General features: G+C 44.2%; 1 protein-coding gene across 6 annotated transcripts in view; it reads left to right on the top strand.

Moving 5' to 3' along the window:
- The window catches only part of slc4a2b (solute carrier family 4 member 2b), a 31,269-nt gene extending 5,605 nt beyond the window's left edge, over window positions 1-25,664 (top strand). The window contains exons 3-24 of one of the 6 annotated variants that reach the window (XM_056433466.1): window positions 8,704-8,872; window positions 8,976-9,190; window positions 10,610-10,725; window positions 11,593-11,813; window positions 14,761-14,894; window positions 15,659-15,745; window positions 16,282-16,462; window positions 16,553-16,688; window positions 17,269-17,470; window positions 17,566-17,671; window positions 17,787-17,971; window positions 18,199-18,412; window positions 18,516-18,722; window positions 18,897-19,045; window positions 19,829-20,023; window positions 20,425-20,643; window positions 21,254-21,343; window positions 21,442-21,608; window positions 22,164-22,417; window positions 22,527-22,696; window positions 23,092-23,265; window positions 23,837-25,664. In XM_056433466.1, coding sequence (XP_056289441.1) covers window positions 8,704-8,872; window positions 8,976-9,190; window positions 10,610-10,725; window positions 11,593-11,813; window positions 14,761-14,894; window positions 15,659-15,745; window positions 16,282-16,462; window positions 16,553-16,688; window positions 17,269-17,470; window positions 17,566-17,671; window positions 17,787-17,971; window positions 18,199-18,412; window positions 18,516-18,722; window positions 18,897-19,045; window positions 19,829-20,023; window positions 20,425-20,643; window positions 21,254-21,343; window positions 21,442-21,608; window positions 22,164-22,417; window positions 22,527-22,696; window positions 23,092-23,265; window positions 23,837-23,917 — 3,672 coding nt within the window. In that variant the 3' untranslated portion in view covers window positions 23,918-25,664. Of the gene's footprint in view, window positions 1-6,079; window positions 6,221-8,703; window positions 8,873-8,975; window positions 9,191-10,609; window positions 10,726-11,592; window positions 11,814-14,760; window positions 14,895-15,658; window positions 15,746-16,281; window positions 16,463-16,552; window positions 16,689-17,268; window positions 17,471-17,565; window positions 17,672-17,786; window positions 17,972-18,198; window positions 18,413-18,515; window positions 18,723-18,896; window positions 19,046-19,828; window positions 20,024-20,424; window positions 20,644-21,253; window positions 21,344-21,441; window positions 21,609-22,163; window positions 22,418-22,526; window positions 22,697-23,091; window positions 23,266-23,836 lie in introns of those variants that run through there. The other 5 variants (XM_056433462.1, XM_056433461.1, XM_056433464.1 and 2 more) reach the window with 5 other exon arrangements.
- The last annotated feature ends 362 nt before the right edge of the window (window positions 25,665-26,026 follow it).

Here is a 26,026-nt window from a genome sequence, read left to right as displayed (position 1 = left end):
TTGTTTGTGTGAACGGTTTCGATCTGCCCATGAGATGGTAACTGCAGCCTGAGAACACCTACGCATCAGGCAGAGTTTGCACCCCTGGTGGTCACACCACATCAAACGCGCCTCAGGAGGAGATTACGCTCACAATTATCAGTTTATTATCTATTCATGCACGAGTCTGTCGCTATTTAGCTTTAATTTTCCTCCACTTGGTTTCATATTCTCCCCTGTGCAGGATTTATGCTGCATCAGCTCCCTCAGTGTTCTCTGGCATCAGTGTGTGTTTTGGACAGTGCTGTTCCCTCCACAGCTATATGTGTACACATGTAGTCATATTCTAGAGCCAATTCCCTGGAAACCTTCAGTACTTCTGTCTGCAAAAATACAACCGTTAAGAATAGATCAAAAACACTTCTGCACAAAGAGAGCTGCTCCTGGTGAGTTTCCCTTTTCACCAAAGCACTGGAGAAAGAAACGGTTCCCTTCCTCTTTTCTCAAAGTCGATAGGAGGCCAGTGTTAAAAAACTAAAATAATATTGGCTTATAATGAAAAACATAATTGTGTGGCTGCTGGTGGGATTGATGTGATAGAAATGCTGCCTACAGGGCAGCTGGGCAGCAGCCAAAGAAAACTACATTCCCCAGCTTCAGGGGTTTGACAAATTCGTTTTAGGATGATTTAGATGATAATGAAAATGAAGCTTAACCGAACCCCCCCGGCCTCCAAGAAAAGCCTCATTTTGGATAGTATCAGTTTGTGATGGTTATTGAATTCCAGGAATGATGTCTAATTGCATTCAAGGAATTACCAGGATTGCATTTTATGACCAACTTTTCTCATGTTCTTTGTTAAGTGAAGGATTTCTACCTGAACGCCCCTCAACATCCCACATTAAAGAGTTTAATATACTGTGGGTTGAACGTGTAGGTGAGAGGGAATGTTGATGTTTCATAGTGCAGTTGAAGCAAAAGAAGATATTTTTCAAATTGGTCTCTTTCTGCCTGACTTCTGATGAGGTTGATCTTATTGTGCTGCAGAGGGATCATTTCTAACTGAAGAATACAGATTCTTGGTCAAACTTTCCCGTAGACGGGCTCATGGTGGTCCTCTGGCAGCACCACCGTGGCATTGCATTACGAATGTAGGAAATGCTTGCGTTGCATATTTTGTCAGCTGCTTCCTTTTCCAGTGTTGCACAACTGCATCTACATGCAGGGCGTACACAACACGAGCGCTGGATCATACGTCTGGAACTCCTCCAGTCACAGAGTGTAGAGTATTTCAGAGGTTGGATATATGACACCCAACTACTGATCCATGAAAGAGGTGCAGAGACAGAGGGGCCTTAAGTTGAACTACTTTGATGATTTTATTGATTACATTTATTTCCCCAAATTTCCATATTATTAAAACTGTCATGAACACATTATGTAGTAGTTTATATCTAAATCAACAAACGCATTTAATTTATTCAGTACTTTTTTTTTTTAGAGAGATAGAAAAGCACCCCCTCAGTGTTTCACTTTCCTCACAAAATACCACATATAAGCTACAATATGTAACATAATGTATATTCTATTATCGAAAATGAGCATAAAGAAGAGGAATCTTAAATGATCTCCCTTCATAATGCTAATATATAAATGATCATAGATGTAAATTCTTTCAACAACCTCTTCTGGCCCAGCCAAATGCATTAAAACTCATTAATGTAACATGATCTCTATGCATTTTCTTAAACTAAACAAAAGATGATCAACTTTAAAGTACTTTGATATTTTAACTTAACACACTGAAATGCATATCTGCTTTAATGTAGTTTGTGTAAACTTATTTAACAAGGAAGTTCCCATCGGTCATCCGCTGGTCTTATCACTAACGGTCTTTTCATGGCTTTAAACATAACTAACAACATTTTAAATCCTGCTGTTTTCTTACCCTTAAATCCACCTTATTACCTTCGCATTGACAATGCGGAAGGTAATGTTTTGATCGCCGTGTATTTATTTATTTATTTGTATGCGTGTTATTCGCATAACAAGAACAGTTTAAAACCGAATCGCATGAAATTTGGTGGGATGGTTGGTTATTATCCGGGGACCATTTGATTAGATTTTGGGATCAATCGGGTCAAAGGTCAAGGTCACGAAAAGGTCAATCTTCTTGAATCGCATGAAATTTGGTGGGATGATTGGTTATTATCCGGGGACCATTTGATTAGATTTTGGGATCAATCGGGTCAAAGGTCAAGGTCATGGAAAGGTCAAAATCTTTTTACCATAGCACGGTCAATTTTTATCCAATTGGCATGCAACTGATGCCAACATGTTCATAATTCAATGCCCAATCTTGTGGTATGCGAAGGTATGCGCTCTACCGAGTGCCCATTCTAGTTTATAATTTGTAGTGCCCTTTTCTGTAGTTTATATAATGGATTTACATTAGCTGTAGATGTATTTCCCCAAAGTAACCGAAATATGATAAGTAGTGTGTAATGTGAAGTACAACTTTTTAAGTGTTTTATAATCCAACATATACTATGCTTTATTCAGAAAGTTGGACACTTTTGTCTTTGTATCAGCCATCTGCGGTTTCCAAGGTGATCTTCCTTGTTTAGCTGTGTACATTACGCAAAACATTGTCTTCAACTGGGATAAGAACCTATATCCACTTTGGCCTCATCGATCTCCTGCAGAAGGCGTTGGATGACATCCTTTAAGAAATTCGTAATGAATGAATTGCCAGCGGACGACGGTCCGACGTGGCTATATTTAGACTGGCCAGCAGCCTGATGACCAAGAAGCTCCCTAAAGATACAAATGTCTGCTGTATGACAGCAGCGTTTTTATTGGTGGTCCTATTGGCTTCAACTCTACCAAGTTAATAATTATCCCCTCAACAATGTGTGTGTGTGTTCAGGGAGAGTTCAGGCAATCCTGTTTAGATATTTAAAAGCTCAACGGTAAAGTTGGTCATGTCTTCCGTGGTCACGTGACGAGGGCTGACTGAAAAGGGAAGCAGGTTGCCTTCCAAAAAAGCGGCGGACATACCTGGCTTTTGCTTTTGACATTGTAAAAGCAAACACAGCTATCTTGTTGCACTGTAGGCTGCAGCAACACACCTGTGTGTAGTTTGATGGACTATCTGTATTCTGTAAAGGTGAGTTTGGTTTGTTAATGGAGGACTCGCCGTAACGTGGCTTCTTTCCATTTGTGATGTTTCTGTGTTTCTCTTATCATTTCCAGTCCGTCATTACACATTATCCTACATTTGGCAAATAGAGATTTTCCCTAATGTAGACCGAGTTGTTTCTTCTGACTTTGCTTCGTAAGATAATGTTGACCTCAAAACGAACTATGCAGCTGGTGAATGTTCAGTCTAGTTCTTGAGTTTCAGATTAACTTTTACTTCGTCAACAGCTCATTGACCTTTCTCAGGCATTTGAAATCCGAGGGAATCGCCCTGATATAATCTTAATGCGTCACTAGTTACAGTCTGTTCTCAGGTGGATAATTGATTGGTTTTTGGTCAGCGTTTCAACTGGTTTTCTTTAAAAAGAAACGGGTAATATTAAGAAACCAGCAGCACAGCAGGGTTCTTAATATTGCCCGTTTCTTTTTAAAGAAAAACAGTTTAAAACACTTTGCAAAGGTTTGTGTGCTGTGCAGAGCCACTGAAGCTGGGAGGGATTCACTGTCTTACTCCAGGGCATTTGATCACGGAACAATCAGTGAGATGAAAACGCTCTAGATTATTGGATTTCAACCTTTTTGGCTTGCGTCACATTAAAGGAACAGTTTCACATTATCAGAAATGCGCCAACTTCCTTTCTGCGCTAGGTTAGAAGATCAAGACCTAACTTCTGTCTGTCATTTGGTTCCAGCTTCATATTTACCAAACAGTTTGGTTAGCATAAACACCTGGCTCTGTTCAGAGGCAAAGAATCCTCCTGCCATCTACATTTGTTTATGTGCAAAAACTCAAGTGTAGAAACACCAGGTTGCACTTTTGCTTTCTTTGAATGAGAAGTTTCATATCACTATCATGTCTCTCCTTTAAAGCTGCAGCTGGTTAGCTTAGCATCGATGGCACGGTTTAAACAATCAAGATATGCATTGTTCATTAGTGAGCTTTAGAGGGGCCCTAACCCCCAACTAGTCTTGACATTCACCCACATTTGCTGTCCTCATAATATATCTTCATGCAATAAATAAACATGGTGTCTTTGACATTGCAGTGCAACAGTGTCAGTGACTCTGAGCCATCGTATAGAAGGATCCACGTGTACACCCCCTCCTTCCTGTCATGTTTTATTACCGCGTAGACCTCCTGTGACGTGCGTGTTGCCGCCTCACTGAGCTTCGACATCTTCAACCGAGATAAAACTGAGGTGGGAGAACACCATCTCGGGAGAATAATCTTTATGTGTTTAGCTACTGGAAACTCTGTTGCATAATATTGAATATTAAAGCAGATAACCCCACGTTTCAATGCAAACATAATCTGTCGCCCAATAGGAAGCAAAAACATTGGAGACCTATTTTTGACTGGAGGATCTCTCGATTAAATTGACTGAGGCTGTGACGTCAACATTTGTATTTGATTTTAAGCAGTGCAAACATGCCTTATTCATTCATGATGTAATCGGGAAGTTGTGTAAATCTGAGATTGCATAATCGAAAACTCACGGTTGGCTGAGGACAAAACTGGGTTACAACTCGGACGCATCGATAGAATAATCTGGAACTCGAAGCACGCCGTGCACCCGGATCTCCTCGCAGACTCATTTTGAGATATGCAGGAATGCAGTGACTCATCAGTCACATGGTACGACATCCTCTGCCTCTCTCCACCTTCACCCTGCTCATGCTGACTGTGGGATTTAAGCCTCCTCCAAGACACGGATGATCCTCTGCAGCCTGCACACAGTCGAGTGTCCACCTCACGATGCACCAACACCGCCACGGCACATGCACGCTACTTGCTTTTCAAGATTCACTCTTCCACTTACATTTATTATCACCACTAAGCTTATAATGATTCAAGTTAAAAGAGAAGAAAATTACCTTTTTTGTTTTCCTCTTTTATACCAAATTTCATGGCAATCCGTTGAATAGTTTGGACCTGCATGCCGCCCCCGGGGGTTGAACTGTAACAACTTTGGTGATCTCTTAACCCTTAACCCATCTTGCGCATCATCGGGTCAACATGTTGTATTTATTTAGCTTATGACAAAGTATTTCCCCCCCCCCCCCCCCAAAAAAAAGTAATTACCATTTGTCCTTTGTGCTCTGTGCTGATTAGAACATGCTAACGTGCTGAATTAACATGGTAAACATCTGGAAGTTTGGATTGTTATTATGAGCATGTTAGCTTACCCTCCTTTAACTCTTATTTCTCTCATTTCACTAAGCTAAAGAAGAAGAAAAAAATACAACCAATATGTGTGTGTGTATATATATATATATATATACTCTCCTGCGTTGTGCAGGTCAAATATAAATTGCTAAATTGGGTTTACAATATTTGCTTTCTTTGGGTATTTGAAAATGAGAAGCTCTTGGCCTGCTAATTCCCAATTTATTTCTATAAAAAAAAATATATATATTAGCTTAATGAATTGCTAAGCTTGGTATTTTTGTTCACCGGTCAAATAGTTTCTTGTGTCTTGTCTTCTGAGGTTTCTCACGATGTTTTCTGGCGCATGCAACATTTTAATCTCATTTAATTTCAGCCTGTTGCTTAACATGTCTTCTGGCATTATTGGCCATCAAAAATGCATCCCATTTAAAAACAAACTTGATCGATGTTTAGTTCCTATGCATTTGCATTGTCCTTTCGAGGCCCGTACACTAACTCGGAGCAGCTTGGTCAATATTTAGGCTTCATGTGTCAAAGTTAAGATGTGGAGATGAATGTCAACGGCAGGTTTTGTTCCTGGCTGTTCAAACACGGCGTGTCCTTTCAGGCGGCGTTTGTCCTCAACGCGAGAACGAGAGTCTTGTTTATTCTGCCCGGTACAATGGGCAGACTGGTGAAGGTGGCAGGTTGGCCGATAGGGCTCTGATTAGGGCGTCACGAGGCTTTGATAAGCTGGGGGGGAGAGGGATGTCTGCAGGTCTTAATAGAGGTCTCGAGGGTCAGTGCTCCACTCGTGTCATGTTGGAGGGCAGCGACGCTTGTTGCCACCAACACGCTGATTGTAATAAAGCTCACGTTGCCATGAGCGAGGTAAGTCCCTTAAACTCTTCGTCAAAGCTTTCTTCAGTGTCTGGTCAGTTTTCGTTTTTCTTTCCTCGACTCCCCTCGGCTTGTTTTTTGCACATGGTTTCGGTTGTGGAACATTCTCTCACCTCTTTGAGAATACCACCTCTGGGGATTCATTGTGAACCCAAGATATGAATGAGAGCGCTGTAAAAATAAACTGCTGGATAGTGTAGCGGCGCACATCTGGATTCTGATCGGTCATCTAGTTGAATATCGAAAGGGTTGAGAGAGTGACGCAGACATCGGGCGACTCATTTATACAGAAATTGGAATTCATTTATTTACAATTTCTGATAACTGTTTCAAGCTACTCGTATATATATATATATATAATATTTTTTGTTTGTTTTGTAGGTCCTTAGAAAGCCGCTCTTCTACTTAGAGGGTGTTTTGTGCTTTTAAAGGGCTGTTTGGTCTTTGGCAGTTAGTTCTGGAGGTCGGTGAGGTCAACGTATAGTTCGTTCGCTCCTTTTTTGTTGATCTGTCAGGTAATAAAAGCCATAAGAGGAATTGAGACATGGGTCAATATTGAATGTGTGTTTAAAAGGCTGACCTGTCTTTCTTTTTTTTTTACCCATAAATCTCAGCCTGTCCACAGTTCCATGCAGGGCTTTATGTTTCTGTCACCTGTGTGTGACATGAATAAAAAGCTCAGAGTATAAATCTGCATGTTAATGTGGGTCATGGGAATCGGTTCTTCACACTTTCTATGCACATGCCGTTTATTCACGACCATCTGTCGAGCCGTAAGTGATGGATTCAGGACCAACACGCATTCACATTTTCTGGTCTTGATGGGTTTGATTCGCTTAATGTGATAAAAGTGGAAAAAACTAAGTTGCAACGCTGCTTCACATCATACGTATAAGTTCTTGTTCTGTACGTGAAGATTTAAGTAGATAGAAAGAGTGGATTTAATATTATATTACAACCAGATTCATATCTGTGGCACTTTCTTAAAAAATATATTTAAGTGTGAGAAAAAGTAGTCCTTTACTTGAGTATCGTTACTGATAACGTGCATTTTCTCTGTAACAAGTAACATTATGTATTATCAGCAAACTGTACTTCTAAAGTAAATTGACTAATTTTGCTGAAAAATGGCCCCTCAAAAATGTCTAAGCTTATAAATAAGAGTACATCGTCCCAAACGCTTCATTAAAGCTGTCAGATGAATGTTATGAAGTAATATATGTATTTCCCTTTGAAAAGTAGTGGAGTATGAAGTTAAATGTGGAGGTACTTGTGCTGGAGTTGCTTTCTGCCACTGCAAATTATACATTGGTCTGAACATTAAGGCAAAGTTTATACAGGTTAATATTGGATCAAATCAATTCTGATTCTTTCATTCAAAGGTTTAAGGAATGCCACTCTGTTGGACGAACTTGGGGACGGTTTTGTTAATGGCAGCAGATACAATTATGCAGATGTGATACCAAAAAAAAACTCCATCAAGAAGACCTCCATATATATATATATATAATTTGTGGCATGTTGGGTGTCCTGAGAACCTGAGCTTTTGCCTCAGGAAGGGTTCTCCGCAGGATCTGAGGCGCCTGCGCAGTAGTCATGGCAACAATGAGGTTGCTACTCCGCGATCCCGTTAGCCGGAGTGGATCCGCTCGCCGCGTCGCTGCAGCCGATCCTTATCACAACATCCCTCCGGCAGCGCAGGGCGCAGCAGGGCACGGCGTCCTGCTGCTAGAAAACAGATCTGATATCACCCACGTGACCGCTGTCACGCCGCAGCGTGGACGAGAGGAACGGATCAACGCACATGGCTGCTGTGTCCAATTTCAGGCAGATATTCAGAAGGGCATGCATGAAAAGGACTCGTCATATGATGTCCTGACTATGGAGGATTTGGAGAAGCAGAGCTCCCTCTGGTGGGGGTCTTGGTGACAGGCTGTCTGCTGCGTCTCAAATCCACACCAGTAAACCGGTGTCTGTGTGTCTGTCTGCAGACTAAAAAAGCCTCCAGTGGAGAGTTTGTTCACTATTTTGGAAGAAGGACTATTTGACAAATGAATTGCTTACACAAAGACAACAAATTAACTCTTATTGTGGAAAGAAGTAGGATGAAATGCTTAAACTAATTGTAATGGGAATAAATTCCTATCTGTTGGATTATTTTACAAAATAAGGGTTTTATTATTCAATTCAGTTTATTTTTAGAGCCCATTTTCACAAATTACAAATTTGTCTCAGAGTGCTTTACAATCTGTACACATAGACATCCCTGTCCCAAAACCAAATAACATCGGATCAGCAAAAACTCCCAAACAACCCTTCACGGGGAAAAAAGGGAAGAAACCTTCAGGAGAGCAACATCCATTTGTCTGCATCTATTCATATAATTATTTTGTAATTATTATTTTTTTACTCTGAAATTCAGATTTAGTGATGTATCTTTTTGTTTTAATTTCTTTAATGTATTTGTGTTGCAGCCAGAGGCTCCTGCTGCCTCACCACTACACGGGAGTCTGCACCCTGAAGAAGAGGATGAAGGGGACTTGAACAAATCCCTGGGGGTCCAGCGCTTCCAGCAGATCCTCAACCCCGCAGCAGCCGTCCCTGATGAACAGCACCATAACTACCACGAGGAGGACATTGAATGTAAGCACGTGGTGGCCAGCTGACCAGGGAAATCTAAATGCAGAGCAACTTTTGACATGGAAGTAGCTCATGTTTGTGTATCTGTGCTTTATCTTCGCCCCAGACCACCGTCACTCCTCTCACCACATCCACCGACCTCTGTCCAAACTGCCCTCGGAGGGACGCAGGAAGAAGAGCAACAAGAAAAAGAGGAAGGACAAAGATCACAAGAGCAGCCATGTTCCCAGCAGCGGCCCCATCGAGGATGAGGAGGAAGAGGAGGACGAGGGGACGGAGACGTCTGCGCCATCTGAGTCTGAGAAAGCGAAAGACGTGGAGGTAACCTTCGCCTTTTAAGTTGACTTATAAGTGAGTGGAAAAGTATTGACCTTGCGTTAACACATTATTTGTTTTGGTTAAAATTGAGTCTTTTGACACTGTATTTGGCGTAAAAAGATATTCTCATTAAAATATATAAAACGGTATTCTTTAGGTTTGTACAAAAACTAGGACTGCAAGTAACAATGATTTGGATTAGCAATATATCTGCCGAGTATCTTATTGTTTTGCCTACGAAATGTCACAAAATAGGTCAAATTGTCTTTATTTCCTTTCTTTTGAGTGCTACATGTTTCATTGGTTCAACCAAAACTCCCAAAATATCCAGTTTACTGCATCATAAAAAAGGAAATGGCTGCAAATCCTCTTTGAGAAGCTGAAACAATCAGCATTTGGCATTTTTACTGAAAAAAGAAAAGACAATAAATCAAAATAGTTTCTTAAGATCAGTCGACCGCTTCGACTCTCCCAAAAACACATCTGTTTAGTTAATCAAAGCGTTATGACAAACATGAAGAGGAAAGGAGGCAAAGTATTTAACTCTTTCAATATATTATGTAAACCAGCATCTGTTTAATTAGAGTACTGGTCAACCATTAAGTCTAGCTAATAAAATATAGAAGGACAATATCTTAACTGCATTATGTGCTGTATGTCTATTTATTCATCACACCATAATAACCATTATTTGATATGTTGGGCTGTAGTCTTGCTTCCTTCTGGACCTGGGTTTTAGGTATCATTATACTGTCCAATTAAAATGAAAACTGCTCATAAATGTGTAATTGGGGGTCACAGCGACCTTTAATGTCCGATATGACATCGAGAAGTCGGTGAATACGCGTTCAGGAATGTGCTCTGGTACACAACCCGCTCACTCGCGTAGCATTATCAAATGTTCCTCTATGAATATTTCAGTATCGTCTTAATCATTCATCGGTGGGTTTCATGTGTGGTTGTCATTATGCTTCACAAAATGAGACTAGATTTAACTTTGCACTGCTGAGTCATTTGTCGTATATGATTGAGATGAGTTGTTTTGCTTTAATTGAACTCTTAGTTTTGTGTTCGTTCGGCATTTTGTCACTTTTGTATTTTCATAAATGAGAAAACGAAAACAAAGCACGTTCGACATTTCTTCTGCAGACTTTATATCCATATCGTCCTTAGATGTCCCATTTTTGCTCATTGAATAAATGTCTTTTAGAAAATGTTCCCTGATTTCAAGAGGAAATATCTAAATGGATTTTCAAGATTCAATTCCTTCTTTAATTCGTTACAATTCCTCAAGTCTCACCCCTGGACTACGGTGCACAGGGCGGTTTGGTTTCCCTGGTGTTTATAACTTGCAGTTCTTGGTAAAGGTTTGAAGTTGGTTGTTTTTGCAGTAACCAGTGCTTTGCTTGATACCCTCTACAGTTTTTTGTTTCGGATGAAGACCATGTGGACAAACTGGGCAAAGAGCACGCGGCCCGTGAGCTCAACATCGTGCCGCAGTCCGCGGTGGGAGTGGAGACTGAAGAAAGTTCCTCAGAGTGAGTTAAGTCGAGTTCTCGGACTGAAAGAAAGGCGTCCTGAGAGACTTTATAGCCATGCTTTTAACTGCTGTGACCAACGCATGTTTTTGCCATGTTGCTGAAAGTTCTCACGGACGTTCTGATTGGGTGACACGGCTCAGGCGCATTTCTGATTGGTCGGTGAGGTACACACTGTGCGTTACCACGTCTCAGGCATCCAGTGGGCCTGCTGGGCACGATCTGATGCACCAGATGAATCCCCACGTTGGAGACCCATATATCACCTGTCGCTATTGACGACGCAACACACCTCAGCAGCCCGAGGCTCCATCTATGACATTTACCGTTCCACTTCATGAGGGTCTGATCTTGGCTGGGCGTTCATACACCTTATGCTTAAATCCATTGGAGAGCAGCCTGATGACAGCGGATCCGTTTCATAAAACATCCTGATAGACGGGGGAAATAATTAAGAAACTTTCTTTTGAAATGCTCTGAGCAACCGATGTTTAAAGGACGGTGAGTTCATCATGTTTATTTAAAAAGTGTTTTGAAGTATTTGTTTTGACTGCTGTGAGATGCAAGCCTGTTTTTATAGAGAGCAGCATTAGTGTGTTCTAATAAATCAATCAAAAGATGGTGACTAAGGTGTGGAAATATTATTGATGTAACAACCAAATTACCAAACGTCAGGGGGAAAAAAAGAAAATAAATTGACTATAAAAGAACCGATGAAGATAAATGTTGACGGTTCAGTGGCAGGAAGTTTCAAACTTCACATGTAAAACCTTTCTCGTGGAAAATGTTTTGCTCAACTGAAGAAAATAACAAAACAACCACTTGTCATTTTCTCAGCAAAACAACTTCATGTTCTTCTTTATCTAGTAAGCCGGACTCATCCGACGCTGCCAGCGGTTCCCCCCAGTCGGGGCCAGCTGAACACGTCCCACTGGCCCGGGTGTCCTCCGCCAGCCGCGGCTACGACCTGCAAGACCGCAGACGCACCGGCAACATGACGGGCGCCGAGCAGGCCAAGTACCAACGCATCCCGACCGACGAGAGCGAGGCGCAGACGCTGGCCTCCGCCGACCTGGACGGCATCAAGAGTGAGTACAGAGGAAATCTCACGGGGTGGATTTTATGTTCTTAGAAGTTTCTTTGAGGACTTTAGTTAACACGGTGGGCAATAAGGATACGCGTCGATTATTTGAGTTAAGATTGTGTGCCTTGCTTGAGAATAAGTGAGAGCATTCCTTCACCCATTAGAACATTTAAAAGTCGGTCACTTCCATATGAAATGAACCTTTGGTCTGTGTGTATTGTTACGGGTTGAAAAATGTAGGGTTGTTAATCATTATTTTTATTCTAACAATCAATCATATGACTAGCTGTACTTGTAAAGAGTCGCTTGTAGAGATGAAGTATTGTCACCTATTATCATAAATTCTGCAGTAAAAACAATTTAGATGTATAAACACGAGGTCGTATAAAGTGATTCTTGGATCTTGATAAAAAATGCAAAGACTACAGAAGCCGTTGGTCATTTTATTTTTGTTAATCCCACAGATACGGTCCTCTAAAGTGTTTCATTTAATCCAAAAGATACGGTCCTCTAAAGTGTTTCATTTAATCCAAATGTGTGGTCGTGGTTTGCCCGAACACCATCGTTTATTTTGTGTGTATTTTGATGCCGGCAGTGTTTTGGGGTCCGTACGGTCTGTCCTCGTCACCGCGGTACCTCAGGGACGCCTTGATGGGATGTATTCAAATTTAGCTTCAATGACCGTCTGGACTCGAGGTCACTGTGACCTCACCAAAAACATGAATCTAACTGTGGCAATTCAACACAAATGTTGAGCAGGTAGTGATGCCATTTGGGACCGACGGTATTTTCGAGTGTTGTGATTAGACGGCAAGTCTTGGCTTCGTTGATGCTCAGATTCCTCTAGAAACTTAGGGGCGGGGCCTCCTCCAGAAACATTGGGGCGGGAGCCTCCGCCAGAAACATTGGGGCAGGGCCTCCTCCAGAAACATTGGGATGTGGGTGGGGCCTCCTCCAGAAACATTGGGGCGGGGGCCTCCTCTAGAAACATTGGGATGTAGGCGGAGCCTCCTCCAGAAACATTGGGATGTGGGTGGGGGCCTCCTCCAGAAACATTGGGATGTGGGCGGGGCCTCCTCCAGAAACATTGGGATGTGGGCCTCCTCTAGAAACATTGGGATGTAGGCGGAGCCTCCTCCAGAAGCATTGGGGCGGGGGCCTCCTCCAGAAACATTGGGATGTGGGTGGGGCCTCCTCCAGAAACATTGGGATGTGGGCGGGGCCTCCTCCAGAAACATTGGGATGTGGGCGGGGCCTCCTCCAGAAATATTGGGACGTGGGCGGGGCCTCCTCCAGAAATATTGGGATGTGGGCGGGGCCTCCTCCAGAAATATTGGGATGTGGGTGGGGCCTCCTCCAGAAACATTGGGATGTGGGTGGGGCCTCCTCCAGAAACATTGGGATGTGGGCGGGGCCTCCAGAAACATTGGGATGTGGGCGGGGGCCTCCTCCAGAAACATTGGGATGTGGGTGGGGCCTCCTCCAGAAACATTGGGATGTGGGCTGGGCCTCCAGAAACATTGGGATGTGGGCGGGGCCTCCTCCAGAAATATTGGGATGTGGGCGGAGCCTCCAGAAATATTGGGATGTGGGCGGGGCCTCCTCCAGAAACATTGGGACCGGAGCCTCCTCCAGTGCCTTCTACATTGCGGTCGGCTCCCCGCTGCCCTGTGACGTTCCCAGCCACTGGCCCCAGCGTGGGGTTGTGTTCAGGGCCGGGGAGATTTACGTAAGGGAGCCGACCCCTGAGGAGAATGCAGCAGTTTATCTGAGTGCGGCAGACAGGCCCACATTATTAAATTAGCCGTTCCCGCTGTCAGCTGAGTTCCCTTGGACTCCGGCCCAAGCCAACATGGCGGCTAATTGTGAAACCTGGATCTCAGTGAACAACCGTCATTCATTAGTGGAATGAAATGAGGCGGAGAGTTAAGTAGACTCAAAGGCAAAATAAAGAAGCTGTGGATGGAGGTATGGGCTTAATATTTCCTGGCTTTTTGGTCTTTATAGGGATTAGTGACGGAGTCGAGCCTCCCAAAAGGTCCATCGCTGAGTATCCTATCCTCTTTTATCTGAATCCTGCCACCGTAAATCATCCTGGGAAAGTGTCTCTGTCTCTGGCTGCTGCTCAACAATAGGAATTATTAGATCACTGCTTCCCCTCTTGTGCGACCTGAGCAAATGACCACCTCTGCTCACTGATGCAGTCTGATAGCTTCAGCGGGGTCATGCGCCGGTCCCAAAAAAAACCAGAATGTTTTTTTTCCTGATTCGTTAAAACAGTTGCATGCTCCAGTTTGAGGGCATCACGTAGTCGGACGGCGGTGCCAGCGGTCACCGCACGCCCACTACAAACCCTCTTCTTCCTTCCTCATTTTACTCCAGGGTCTGCCCCCAAACCTCAGACTCCATGAAGCGACCTGAAAAGAGACCCTTTTAGTAAAATATGATGTCTTAAAATCTTAGGTTTGGACACAAATAATTTTCTCTGAACTTGAAATGAATTGAAGCATTGATGAAGACCCCTCAACGCATCACGGTTTGTTTCATAGGACGTTCAAGCTCTGATAAAGGTAAGGAAATGGGGAGTCTTTTTTTCTTACACCTGATGGGATCATTCCCACTCTATGCTGCGTCCGTGCCGTCCGGTGTCTCTCCACGTCCTTTTCAGTGTGACGCCAGCCTGAGTAACTCTACTCCCAGTAGAGGGACCACAGAGACAAAAGCAAGCTGACCCGGCCCGTTGTGAGAGTTGAACTCGGGGTGTAAGGTCAACGTGTGCATGCTGAGGAAGCACAACATGAGGCTGACTCCATGTTCACTGCTGGGCCAGTTATATTACGTGTATGCCTTCTTCATTGAGTTGTATGCTGTTTTGCTTTTGGTCAAAACTAGTGTGTGAGGGTGTCTGGCAACACATCTCACACTTCCCCTCGCCCCTTCTTCTCTTCCAGGTCATCGTTTTGAAGACGTTCCCGGCATGCGCAGACACCTGGTCAGAAAGAGCACCAAGGGACAAGTGCACACAGGCAAGGACCACAAGGAGCCGACCACTCGCAGCCGCAAGCAGGACCGAACCCCCCACGAGGTGAGGCACGAGCTAATGACCCGCCAAGTTAGATGCCATTTTTTCCCCGTTTTTCAGCCTCATCGGTGACCAAATTTATTTTTGGAAGTGTACTTATTCCTAGAAAGGGTAGAATAATCTAGTGTTGGTTACATTTGAGACGCAAGCTGTGATCAAAAGGTAAACAAGTCAACTCGAAACGAGGGCGATCGCTTATCATTCTTACTCAATTATTCGGTTCTATTTTTATCCAATGAATTGATTGCAATAAATTGTTTGAATTACAAAATATCGGTAAATAGATAAAAAAATAAATGCAAGTTACATGTTCAAGTGTTGATAAAAATCATACTATCTTTAGATATCTTCTTTTCTAGTTCTTCAGTGATTTCTTAAGTTGCATGCTCCATTCCTGCCACAACAATTCTTTAAATGTCTCTTAAAATTGCTTGTTTTGTTCAACCAACGGCTCCATTGTCACGGGAGTGACGATTAAAAATGAATGACTGAGATCTTTCTCTTTCACACACGGAAAAGAAAAAGAGGGCAGAGAGAAGCGTTAGTAACCAGACACCGAGAGCTCCCGAGAGAGCCATGTATTATTAACACACACGCATTCTCATACACAGCAGCCCACGTCAACAACAGGTCCCTGCCAGGTTGTGAGTGTGATGAGGAAGAGTCACCTGTGGGTATGAGTGTAAAAGTGAGGGTCCCGTCCTCTTTGTGCCGCTGCCCGTGGTATCCGTGTTTGAGTCCTCTCCTGCACCGTCTCGCTCCTCCAGTCGGTACCGGTCGTTCTGTACCGCTCTGCCTCGCGCCTCCAAGGCGTCCTGCTGGACGAGGACCTCGTGATGGCTCGGTACCAGAAGGTGAGGCTGGGTGACCGGCCAGAGTCAGGTTTGATCCGTGTGGGCGTGATTTCACGGGCATGCAGGCGATGTACTGTGTTGAGGGAGAGCTTTCTACGAGCTTTCTACAAGCTTTCTTCGAGTTTTTGGTCCTCATCTCGCAGGGGACTGACTGACCAGCATGGTTATTCATTAATAACTAGTTAACAGATATTTGATGCTGGAAAAGCTGAAGAGTTTTGTCTCTTCTGTGACTATTGTGCCTTTAAGATATTGTTGGCTGTTTTTATGCAACTCTTATGCAAAGTTTCTGGCGCGATGACGTGGACAAGATGCGAGTGTGTGTGTGTGGAGTGAATCACCTGGTAAACCGGTAAGCATGGAGTCTGTTTTCTGAGGTTGACGTGCAAAATGCTCTCTTGAATCAACTGACTAAATACAAAGTGCTTTGGCTCTCGGGTTTAGTGTTTGGCACGTGCTGAACGTGCTTGTTGTTTAGTGTGGACGGTGTGTGTGTGCTCCGTCTCACCGGTGTTCCCGTGTGGCGTTGTCTCCAGGTGTTTGTGGAGCTGAATGAGCTGACCATGGACAAGAACCAGGAGATGCAGTGGAAGGAGACGGCTCGGTGGATCAAGTTTGAGGAGGACGTTGAGGAGGAGACCGACCGCTGGGGGAAACCTCACGTGGCCTCGCTGTCTTTCCGCAGTTTGCTGGAGCTCCGGAAGACCATCTCGCACGGTGAGAGATGGAAGCCGAGTACATTTTGGAGTCTAAGGAGTCAGCGACGCAGTTCACAGACCGCTGAGCTCGGTATGTCTCCGTCCACAGGTGCAGTGCTGCTGGACCTGGACCAGAAGACCCTGCCGGGCATCGCCCACCAGGTGGTGGAACAGATGATCATATCTGACCAGATCAAAGCTGAGGACCGAGCCAAAGTCCTGAGGGCCCTGCTGCTGAAACACAGGTGACCTGCAGCACCAGGCGTTTACCTCTAGAGTATATTATTTAACCTAGTGATGGAGTTCAGCTTCACTGATAGATTTGTTTCTTTCATCCAAGAGTCTCAAGTAAGTTTGAGGCAAAGCTTTACCACACTACCTTGTTATTAGCTCTTTTTGTTTTGAAAGCAGGGATTTGTCAAATATAATGCTTCCTATAGGCTAGAAAGTTATATTGAATTTGCACATAACTTGGTATTCATAGAAAACTGATAAAATACTCACTGATGTTCATTAATGGTCCAAAGGTAAGTCAAGCAGACGGCAGGATCAGGTGAAAAGAGTTCTCTGTGCAACTTCTGGTAATATGCAGCTGAATTGGATGAGGAGCACACTGATTTGCAGCCTGTTACTCAAATAAATCTACCATCGCAAGATTATTATTATTATTATCATGTAAAACTATTCCATACTGGTAATTATGAGGATAAAAGAGAATTGGACTGACTTTTCTGTTACTGCTGCACACTTCCTGCTACTAAGTGGCTTGTCACTGCCTCTCTTCCTCCTGCTCACCCTCGCTCTTCCTCTCCCCGCCTCCCCTAGTCACCCGAGCGATGAGAAGGAGAACAGTAGCCCTTTCCCCAGGAACATCTCGGCGGCCAGCCTGGGCAGCATGATGACGCACCACCACAGTGCCAATCACAGCCATCAGCCCGAACTGTCGGTAACCGACCCGCTCGTGAGCAGCGTCCACACCGCGGGCAACTCTGAGAAGACCGTCGACATGGAGAAGAACGAGGTGCAGGCGAGTCTTTTTGCTTGAAGAAAAAAGAAGAAGAAAAAAGCCCCGGTGTCCTCCGTTATCCTGATGGTGCTTCTCGTGGTGCTTTCGCTTTGCAGAAGGAGACGGTGTTGTTGTCCGGCATGCATCGGTCCAAATCCAAACATGAGCTGAAGCTGCTGGAGAAGATCCCTGAAAATGCCGAGGCCACTGTTGTCCTTGTGGGTGAGTCTTGAAAAGCACACACGTGTAACTTTAAAATATCTTATCAATTTAAACTCCCTTGTACTCTGTGAAGTACTGTCTGTTTTTTGACTGTTCTGTCCTGCCCATCTTCCAGGCAGCTTGGACTTCCTGGAGCAGCCCACCATGGCGTTTGTGCGACTGCGGGAGGCCGTGGAGCTGGAGTCGGTCCTCGAGGTCCCCATACCGGTCAGGTTTCTCTTCGTTCTGCTGGGACCCCCCACCACCAGCATGGACTATCACCAGATAGGACGCTCCATCTCCACACTCATGTCTGACAAGGTGAGTGTGCTGTAGGCGTTGAGGGATATTTATCCACAAACCTAAATCTCATCAAATGTAAGGAACAAGGAAACGATGAAGCAATAATATTTTCATTATTTATATTTTATTTAATCAAATTTTTTTTAGAAAGGATTTATATTTCACAGACTGGCAAAAAGACAACAAAAAACAATAGTTTAGAAGAAAAATATAGTCTAGATTTCCAAATCTGAATTTCCATCCAGCAATTCCACGAGGCGGGTTACATGGCCGACGACAGGCAGGACCTGCTGAACGCCATCAACAGCTTCCTGGACTGCAGCATCGTGCTGCCGCCTTCAGAGATGGGCAGCGATGAGCTGCTGCGCTCGGTCGCACGCTTTCAGAGGGAGATGCTGCGCAAGCGCGACGAGCAGGGGGGCAAACTGGCCAAGGAGCCGAAGAGCCACGAAGAGAAAGGTGATGAATCGCATCGTCTGTGGCCGTATCGAAGGAAACCTCCGCCGTTGTCCTATGACTTCCTGTTGATGTCAATAATAACCTGCTCTTTCCCGTCGCACAGAGGCCCTCCTCACGCCCATGAAAAAGTCAGACGACCCCTTGGCGCGCACCAGGCGCCCCTTTGGGGGGCTTGTACGAGACGTGCGGCGCCGTTACCCAAAGTACCTCAGTGACTTCAAGGATGCGCTGAACAGCCAGTGCATGGCTGCCGTTATCTTCATCTACTTTGCCGCCCTCTCTCCAGCCATAACATTCGGAGGCCTCCTGGGTGAGATGCTCGCGGGGAGTCGAGTTACTGTGGATTCACAGTTTATCGTCTCGTATTTCTAAAAGCCCCCTTTAATGTTTTTGTCTTGATGGTTCGCTCCATGATGGAGCAACGGACCATTAAACCTGGTTGGTCTTCATTACCGTGTTAATTAGTTGTTTTGTCTGTTGCTAGGTGAGAAGACGGACGGCCTGATTGGTGTTTCTGAGCTGATCGTGTCGACGTCGGTGCAGGGTGTGGTCTTCTGCTTGCTCGGAGCGCAGCCGCTACTGGTTGTGGGCTTCTCCGGACCCCTGCTGGTCTTTGAAGAAGCTTTCTACAGTGTGAGTTGACCAACACTGTTCTGAACAATAACAACAGCCTATAATATAACATCCAGTTCATGATTACTTTTGAGGTTAAACAAATTGGCGTATTCACATTCTTTGTCGAGAGTTAGATGATAAGATCTCTATCTGTACCCTAAATATAAATACACAAAACAGGGAACCAGCTATCCTCTGTCCAAAGCAAACACAAGGTGACAGCCAACATCTGTGATCTTGTTTGTTTAATCGGTACACAAACTCTAGTCCGACAGTTCTGCGCCATTTCTTGGCCAAGCAGTGACCTCATCGGTCTTGTTGCCATGGTGAGGTTGCTGGGTCGCCAGTGGAGAATCCAGGAAGTGGAAGCCAAGAAATGGTCCGACACATACCCCCCTGTTAAAGGTCTGACGGGTTATGTGTTGTTTTCACTTGACGGTGTAATGTGTTGCCTTTGGACAGAGCCAGGCTCCTGCTTCCCTCCTAGTGTTGAACAGTAAATACCAAATAAAAGCGTGCTTCAGAAACATGTTGAACTTTACAATAAACACTCAAACTGCAACAAAAGCAAACTACTTAACAACTGTTCCAGGTCACAAGAATTTAAAGAATTTAAAATGTTGCTCACTGCTGATTGGTCCAAGAAATATGTGAAGTCTCCCTTTTTCCAACTGAGCTCAAACCAGAAGGCAGAGCACATTAAAACATCCCTTTCATCACTCAGTAAGAGGCTGTTTGAGTTTTCGTGCCTGCTGTGAACATTTTCCAGTTGATGAGTTTCTTGTCTCTGGGTCCTCACAGTTCTGCAAAGCCAACTCCATGGAGTACCTGACCGGCCGCGTCTGGATCGGGTTCTGGCTCATCGTCATCGTGATCGTCATGGTGGGCTTCGAGGGGAGCTTCCTGGTTCGCTTCCTCTCGCGCTTCACCCAGGAGATCTTCTCCTTCCTCATCTCCCTCATCTTCATCTGCGAGACCTTCGTCAAGCTCGCCAGGGTACAGCTGAGACTCGAAATAACCACTCCTGATTACGAAAAGATGTTTCTGTTGCCACTCTGAGAGTTCACGCCCCCGACACTAAACCCAACGGACTGATCTTTGGACGATATTCAAATCTCGGGGTCGAAACGAAATATTTTGTAATTTTATTGGCCTTGAAAAGTTAAATGGATTAAAAGTTGAACTATTATCCAGGCTTACGCTTTTGGAATGTTTGCTATTTTCAAGAGTTTTATGGCACAGACTTGAAAGGCGCTTGGCTTCGGAGGTAATCTCATTTTCCAGAAAAGTGTTTGCCAATGAGTGACCAATGATTATGCAGCTGCTGTACATGCGAGCACTTATTTGTAATGTGAAATATTTGCGCGATAACTTGAACCGTCTGTGTCGTCCGGCAGATTTTCAGGGAGCACCCGCTGAAAAGTTGCTCCCTCAACGGCACAGAGGGGGACGCCTCGACGGGAAACATCACACTGGCGCTGAGCAACAGCACCGTGACGGAGGATGTCCTGGGGCAGCCCAACACCGCGCTGCTCTCTCTGGTTCTCATGGCCGGGACCTTTTTTATTGCTTTCTACCTGCGCAAGTTCAAGAACAGCGCATTCTTCCCTGGAAGGGTGAGACCCACATTCACTTTAAAACACCAGTTCTCCAGCATTAACCCCTTTTTTTTAATAAGTCACCCACATCTTCCCTTTTTGTTTGTCATGTTAAACTTTCTTGAATTTTTTTTTTTTGGACCACTTAAGGAATAGTTTGACATCTTGGGAAATGCTCCGCAAAGCAAAAACTAAGTATATAGCGTTGATTAGTGAGAAATGTTTACAGTCGTTGAGCTAAGCTCAGCTAACAGGCTGTGGGAGACGGGAGAGTGGTATTGTATTTCCCAACATATTAAACTGTTCCTTTTCAGAGGTTGTCATCCATGTCGGCTTAAAAATTGAAATAGATTATTGTTTAAACAATAATTTCACCTGTTCTGGAGCTTTTCAATCATGTCGCACAGTTTTCCTCTTTTCCTTCGACATCAACAGCCACTAAATGGACCGTATGGGGAAATTGCTTCATCATCTTCTGTTTCAAGTTAAAACATGAAAGTTCAATCTTAAAATCTGTCGACGTTATCGTACAATGAGAAAGCCGCAGTATCTCGGTTGTTTTCATATTATAGTTCGATGAAGGTGAAGCCGACAGCTGGACTCAAACTGTCACATCTTGTGTGTTAAGTTGCGCAGGATGATTGGAGATTTTGGCGTCCCGATTGCCATCCTCATCATGGTGCTGCTGGACTACAGTATGAACGACACCTACACACAGGTAACGCTCGAATACTAGCGTTTTTAAAAATGAGATACACAGCAACGTGGACACTCATCATCATCATCCTCATCACCTTCTTTTCTGTCGCCGTGCAGAAACTGAGCGTTCCTCACGGCTTCTCTGTGACGAGTCCTTCGAAGCGCGGCTGGGTCATCAGTCCTCTGGGCACCAACGGAGAATTCCCCATCTGGATGATGTTCGCCTGCTGCCTGCCCGCGCTGCTGGTCTTCATCCTCATCTTCATGGAGACTCAGATCACCACGTGAGTACGACTCTCACGGCGAAGGATCGTCATCAGAATCACTCGATGGGACATTTTAAAGTCCTTTTTTTTTGGATTGAGTTTAACTAATCTCTATGTCTGAACGGATATAACTCTATCTTAAAGTTGGATTTATGTGTGATACACGTGATACACAAGTTTAATAATAAAATGGAATGTGTGTATATATGTGTGTATATGTATATATATACATATGTGTGTATATATATATATGTATGTATATATATGTTGTGTGTGTATATGCAGAAATAATATTTATGAATCATTAAAAAAAGAAGAATCAGAACATCAGTTAAAATATTTAAATACATTTAAATAGCGTAAGGAAGGAATTAATTATCATTACATAACCATTTTCACCAGGATCATATTTAAATAGAAAATAGTTTGGTAACGTCTTCAAATATGTTAAACAACTTAACACATTTTATTTTTGTACTTTTATTTAAGATTATTTATATACATTTTGGACGACAGTATTTTGAGAGGTGCAAAGAAGGCATTGATGTCAAAGCTCCTCCTGACTCCCTGCAGCCTGATCGTCAGTAAGAAGGAGCGGATGCTTACCAAGGGCTCCGGCTTCCATCTGGACCTGCTGCTGATCGTGGTGCTGGGCGGCTGCTCGGCTCTGTTCGGCCTGCCGTGGATGGCCGCCGCCACTGTTCGCTCGGTGACCCACGTCAACGCCCTCACCGTCATGAGCAAGGCTGTCGCCCCCGGAGACAAGCCTCGCATCCAGGAGGTGAAGGAGCAGAGGCTCACCGGGCTCCTGGTGGCCATCATGGTCGGTGAGTGTCGGACACCGAACTCTCCTCGCTGCTCTTTCCACTTGTTGAAGCCGATATCGATCGAGGATGCTCGGCGTTTCATTTCCCGTCCCTTCTTCCTCCCCCACAGGTATGTCCATTGTGATCGGAGACCTGCTGCGTCAGATCCCCCTGGCGGTGCTGTTCGGTATCTTCCTCTACATGGGCGTGATGTCCCTGAACGGTATCCAGCTGACGGAGCGGATGATGCTGCTGCTCATGCCTCCGAAGTATCACCCTGACCACACCTACGTACGCAAGGTAAGAGGAGTGTCGTCGTTTGTGATGGAGGCTTCAGGTTTAAGAAATATTGATTTAATTTAGAAAATCTCACTAGATTTTTAGATATTTCTTCTCGTCGCAGTGTAAGATATAAAAAGGAAAGCAGCTGCATCAATTCAAATTCATAAAATTATGTTAAAGTTCTTGCACACCAGAATATCTTATTGACAGGAGCATCATATTCAACATCAGGACAAAACGCATAAAAAGTCTTCGGGCTGCAACTGATAACCTTAACTGTTGATTTATTTGTTATTTAATCATCTATTGGGTTTACTGTTTAACTCTGAACAATTGTTTCTCATTAAAACGTCACTTTGATCTGCTCTGACTCGTGCCGGTGAGTTTTCATGAACCGTGTCCGTGTCCTTCAGGTGCGCACGCTGCGCATGCACCTGTTCACCTGCATCCAGGTGGTGTGCTTGGCGGCTCTGTGGGCGGTCATGTCGACACAGGCCTCGATCGCGTTCCCCTTCGTCCTCATCCTCACCATCCCCGTCAAGATGTTCCTGCTGAGCCGCATCTTCACGCCCAGAGAGATTGCGTGTGTGAGTTGGCCACAAGAGGGCGCAATAAGCTGCTTTACACACCAGAGTCCAAGTCAAAACTCCTGCACACGACACATCCGCCCAACAGCTTGATCGGCACTGACGTTGATATTAGTGTCACGCGCGTCATACATTGTCAAACTGTTTTTTATTTTTCATTCAGTCATCACACGGAACCTTTGGAAGCAGGAACTAGCTGGAACTAGCTCTGCCAATCATCATGCAAAGCAGTTCATTATTAATTGATGTCATTTGTTCACCTATTTATTTGTATGTATTTTTTTGTTGCTACAGTTTAGTTGGATGTGTTTTGTTTTGGGGAATCTTTATATGATTTCCCTCTGGTCGTTGTGCACTGACTTTTGACAATAGACGAAACATTTCTATTGTGACATAGAAAGTGCCACTGATGACAAAGATATAGAGCTTACTTCTCAGGCATTCTGGGAAATGTAGGATATCTCGTTCATAAGTTGAGTAACTACACGGAGCGCATCGAGGAACAAAATCTATTCACGATGTCTCATGACGAGTGTCTCCTTTTTTCCGTGTCTTCTTCTTCCTCCTCCAGCTGGATGCAGACGACGCCGAGCCGAAGTTTGACGAGCGCGAGTGTCACGACGAGTACTCCGAGATGCACATGCCCGTGTAAACCGCCAGGACCCCTCACATCGCCACGGGACTCCTCGAAGTGAACCCCAAAATGCATTGTGACCAACCAATGAGATCCTTCAGTCTTGAACCCCTCGCCGGTCTTTGCCACCGGGACGAGAACAATGTGCCGGCGGTCCGGTCGGTTGTTACTCCAACTCTTCAAGTAGCTTTTTGTCAGATTGTCGGGGCTCTTCTGGACAGCGCGCATTCACTCGTCTGTTTTTAAAACTATATCTTTCAGGGGACAAGAGTTTCCAAATTAAATGATCTCGAGCTTGAAAATTAAATGTGATTTACAGTAGATAGATTTGCAAGAATGATGAATTGTTAGCCCTGAAAGGTCGCTCTGATTCACATTGAATATGTGGAGGGAATATGGGAGATAGGCTTTTATATATTAATACACTTGTCTGTTAAAGTTATTTTTTTGTTTGTTCATGTTTTAAGCTCACCAAGCGCCTTATGAAGGAATGAAAAAAGGTATACCGGGGTGTTTCTTTCCCCCTCAGCTGATCACTTTACCCAGCCTCCCTAAGCTCGTGGCACTTTTTTTTTAATGACACCAAATCTGAACAATGACTGTATTTTTATGTGATCATTTTTATTCTCGTCGCATCCTCTGTAATCCCTTGAATATCGATGTTGCTTTAGCTTGTTTCTCATACGGTTGCCTGTGATTTATTTTTAGTCCTTCTTTTTTCGAGACATAGAATATTCTACTCGACTGTTGCCGTTCAGGTGACGTGAAAACGTATTTCTGATCACAACAGAAGATTTAAAGACTTCTAAATGTCTCCACGCACACGTGTAGGGCACTAATGTATCGATGTAGAGTTTGCGTCACACGGTGTGGTTTTTGGGAATCACAGATTTATTTGGTTTCTTTGTCCAAGTGCCAAATGTCTCGTGTAAATAGTTTAGTGATCAGAACAATAAACTGCGGTTCAGCCATCTCGCGTCTCCTGCCGTACCGATATTTCTCGAAGGAGCCTAAATTAACAACATGTCTAAGTACAACATTCCTTTTTGTGTTTAACTTTCTTATTTATGTTTCTCGATCAAAAAAAAATGGAGCACCGACAAATTCAAACATTTCAGAATCACACGTGAATTTGGTCGACCAAATTTACACATAAACTGTAGACAATCTCAATATTCATGCTTTACTAGAGGCACGGCTTTAAAAGATATGTGTGTATATATACATGCATGTGTTTGATGTCATGTTGTATCAGTGTGACACGGATTGGTTAAAGCTTTGACTGTCTAACTGAATGTCCTCTTGCCCCCCCCACCCCCGCCTCTCGGCCGTCCCACTGCCTTTGTGCCCTTGAGCCCGTTTGGCGTTAGAAAGGCGCACAAACCCTCATTGCCTCTGGGACCGTGACGCTGCCAGCGTTTCTGCATCCGACAATAGTTTGCACTTTTGAAGATGCTAAAAAAAAAAAAAAAATCAAGCGGCTCTCCGTTATTTATCTGTTGCAATATGAGGCATTACTGCCGCTCGTGTCACGGACGTCACGTCCACGTCGTTGTCGGTGTCTGTTCTACGTGTGCTCGGTGTGCCTGTGGATGGCGTGGCGTTGGTCTGTGTTCGCCAAAGTATCTGTCAAAGTAGCAACACGCTGATCACGATATTGTGTCCATTTTTAAAAGCAGACGGTCTGAAAGGCTGTTGCTGATGTGTCCTTGTACTGTACATTAAAGGTTGAAATATTGATGACGCATAAAAGATTATATATTTATCCTGGCTCGTGTTTTCTTTTGTGTATCGAATAAAATACTTTCAGGAAGAGAAAATATCTCTGATATCAGAATGTAGAAAAATTTGCCGCAAATACAAAAAACAACCGAGATGCAATAAGTGAAAACACGAAGAGTCGCCACGCAGACACCAGTCACAATCATACCTGCAAACTTGTCACCATTCGGTGAAATTCACCGTTTTGAAATCAAAATAGGTCATCCACGTGAATCGTGTAGATCCGAAGAGTTTTTGTTTTGGGGTAGGGTGGGGGTCAACCGGCCGGCCGGCGTTTATGAGATTGGAGTGGGACACGGAGAAAATGTGAAGTGGTGCTCTTCGCAATAAAACATCTTTGATGGG

This window comes from Pseudoliparis swirei, chromosome 16 (genome assembly GCF_029220125.1).
Source record: "Pseudoliparis swirei isolate HS2019 ecotype Mariana Trench chromosome 16, NWPU_hadal_v1, whole genome shotgun sequence".
In the NCBI taxonomy this organism is placed as follows: domain Eukaryota; kingdom Metazoa; phylum Chordata; class Actinopteri; order Perciformes; family Liparidae; genus Pseudoliparis; species Pseudoliparis swirei.
This window is presented reverse-complemented; position numbering and strand designations above follow the sequence as displayed.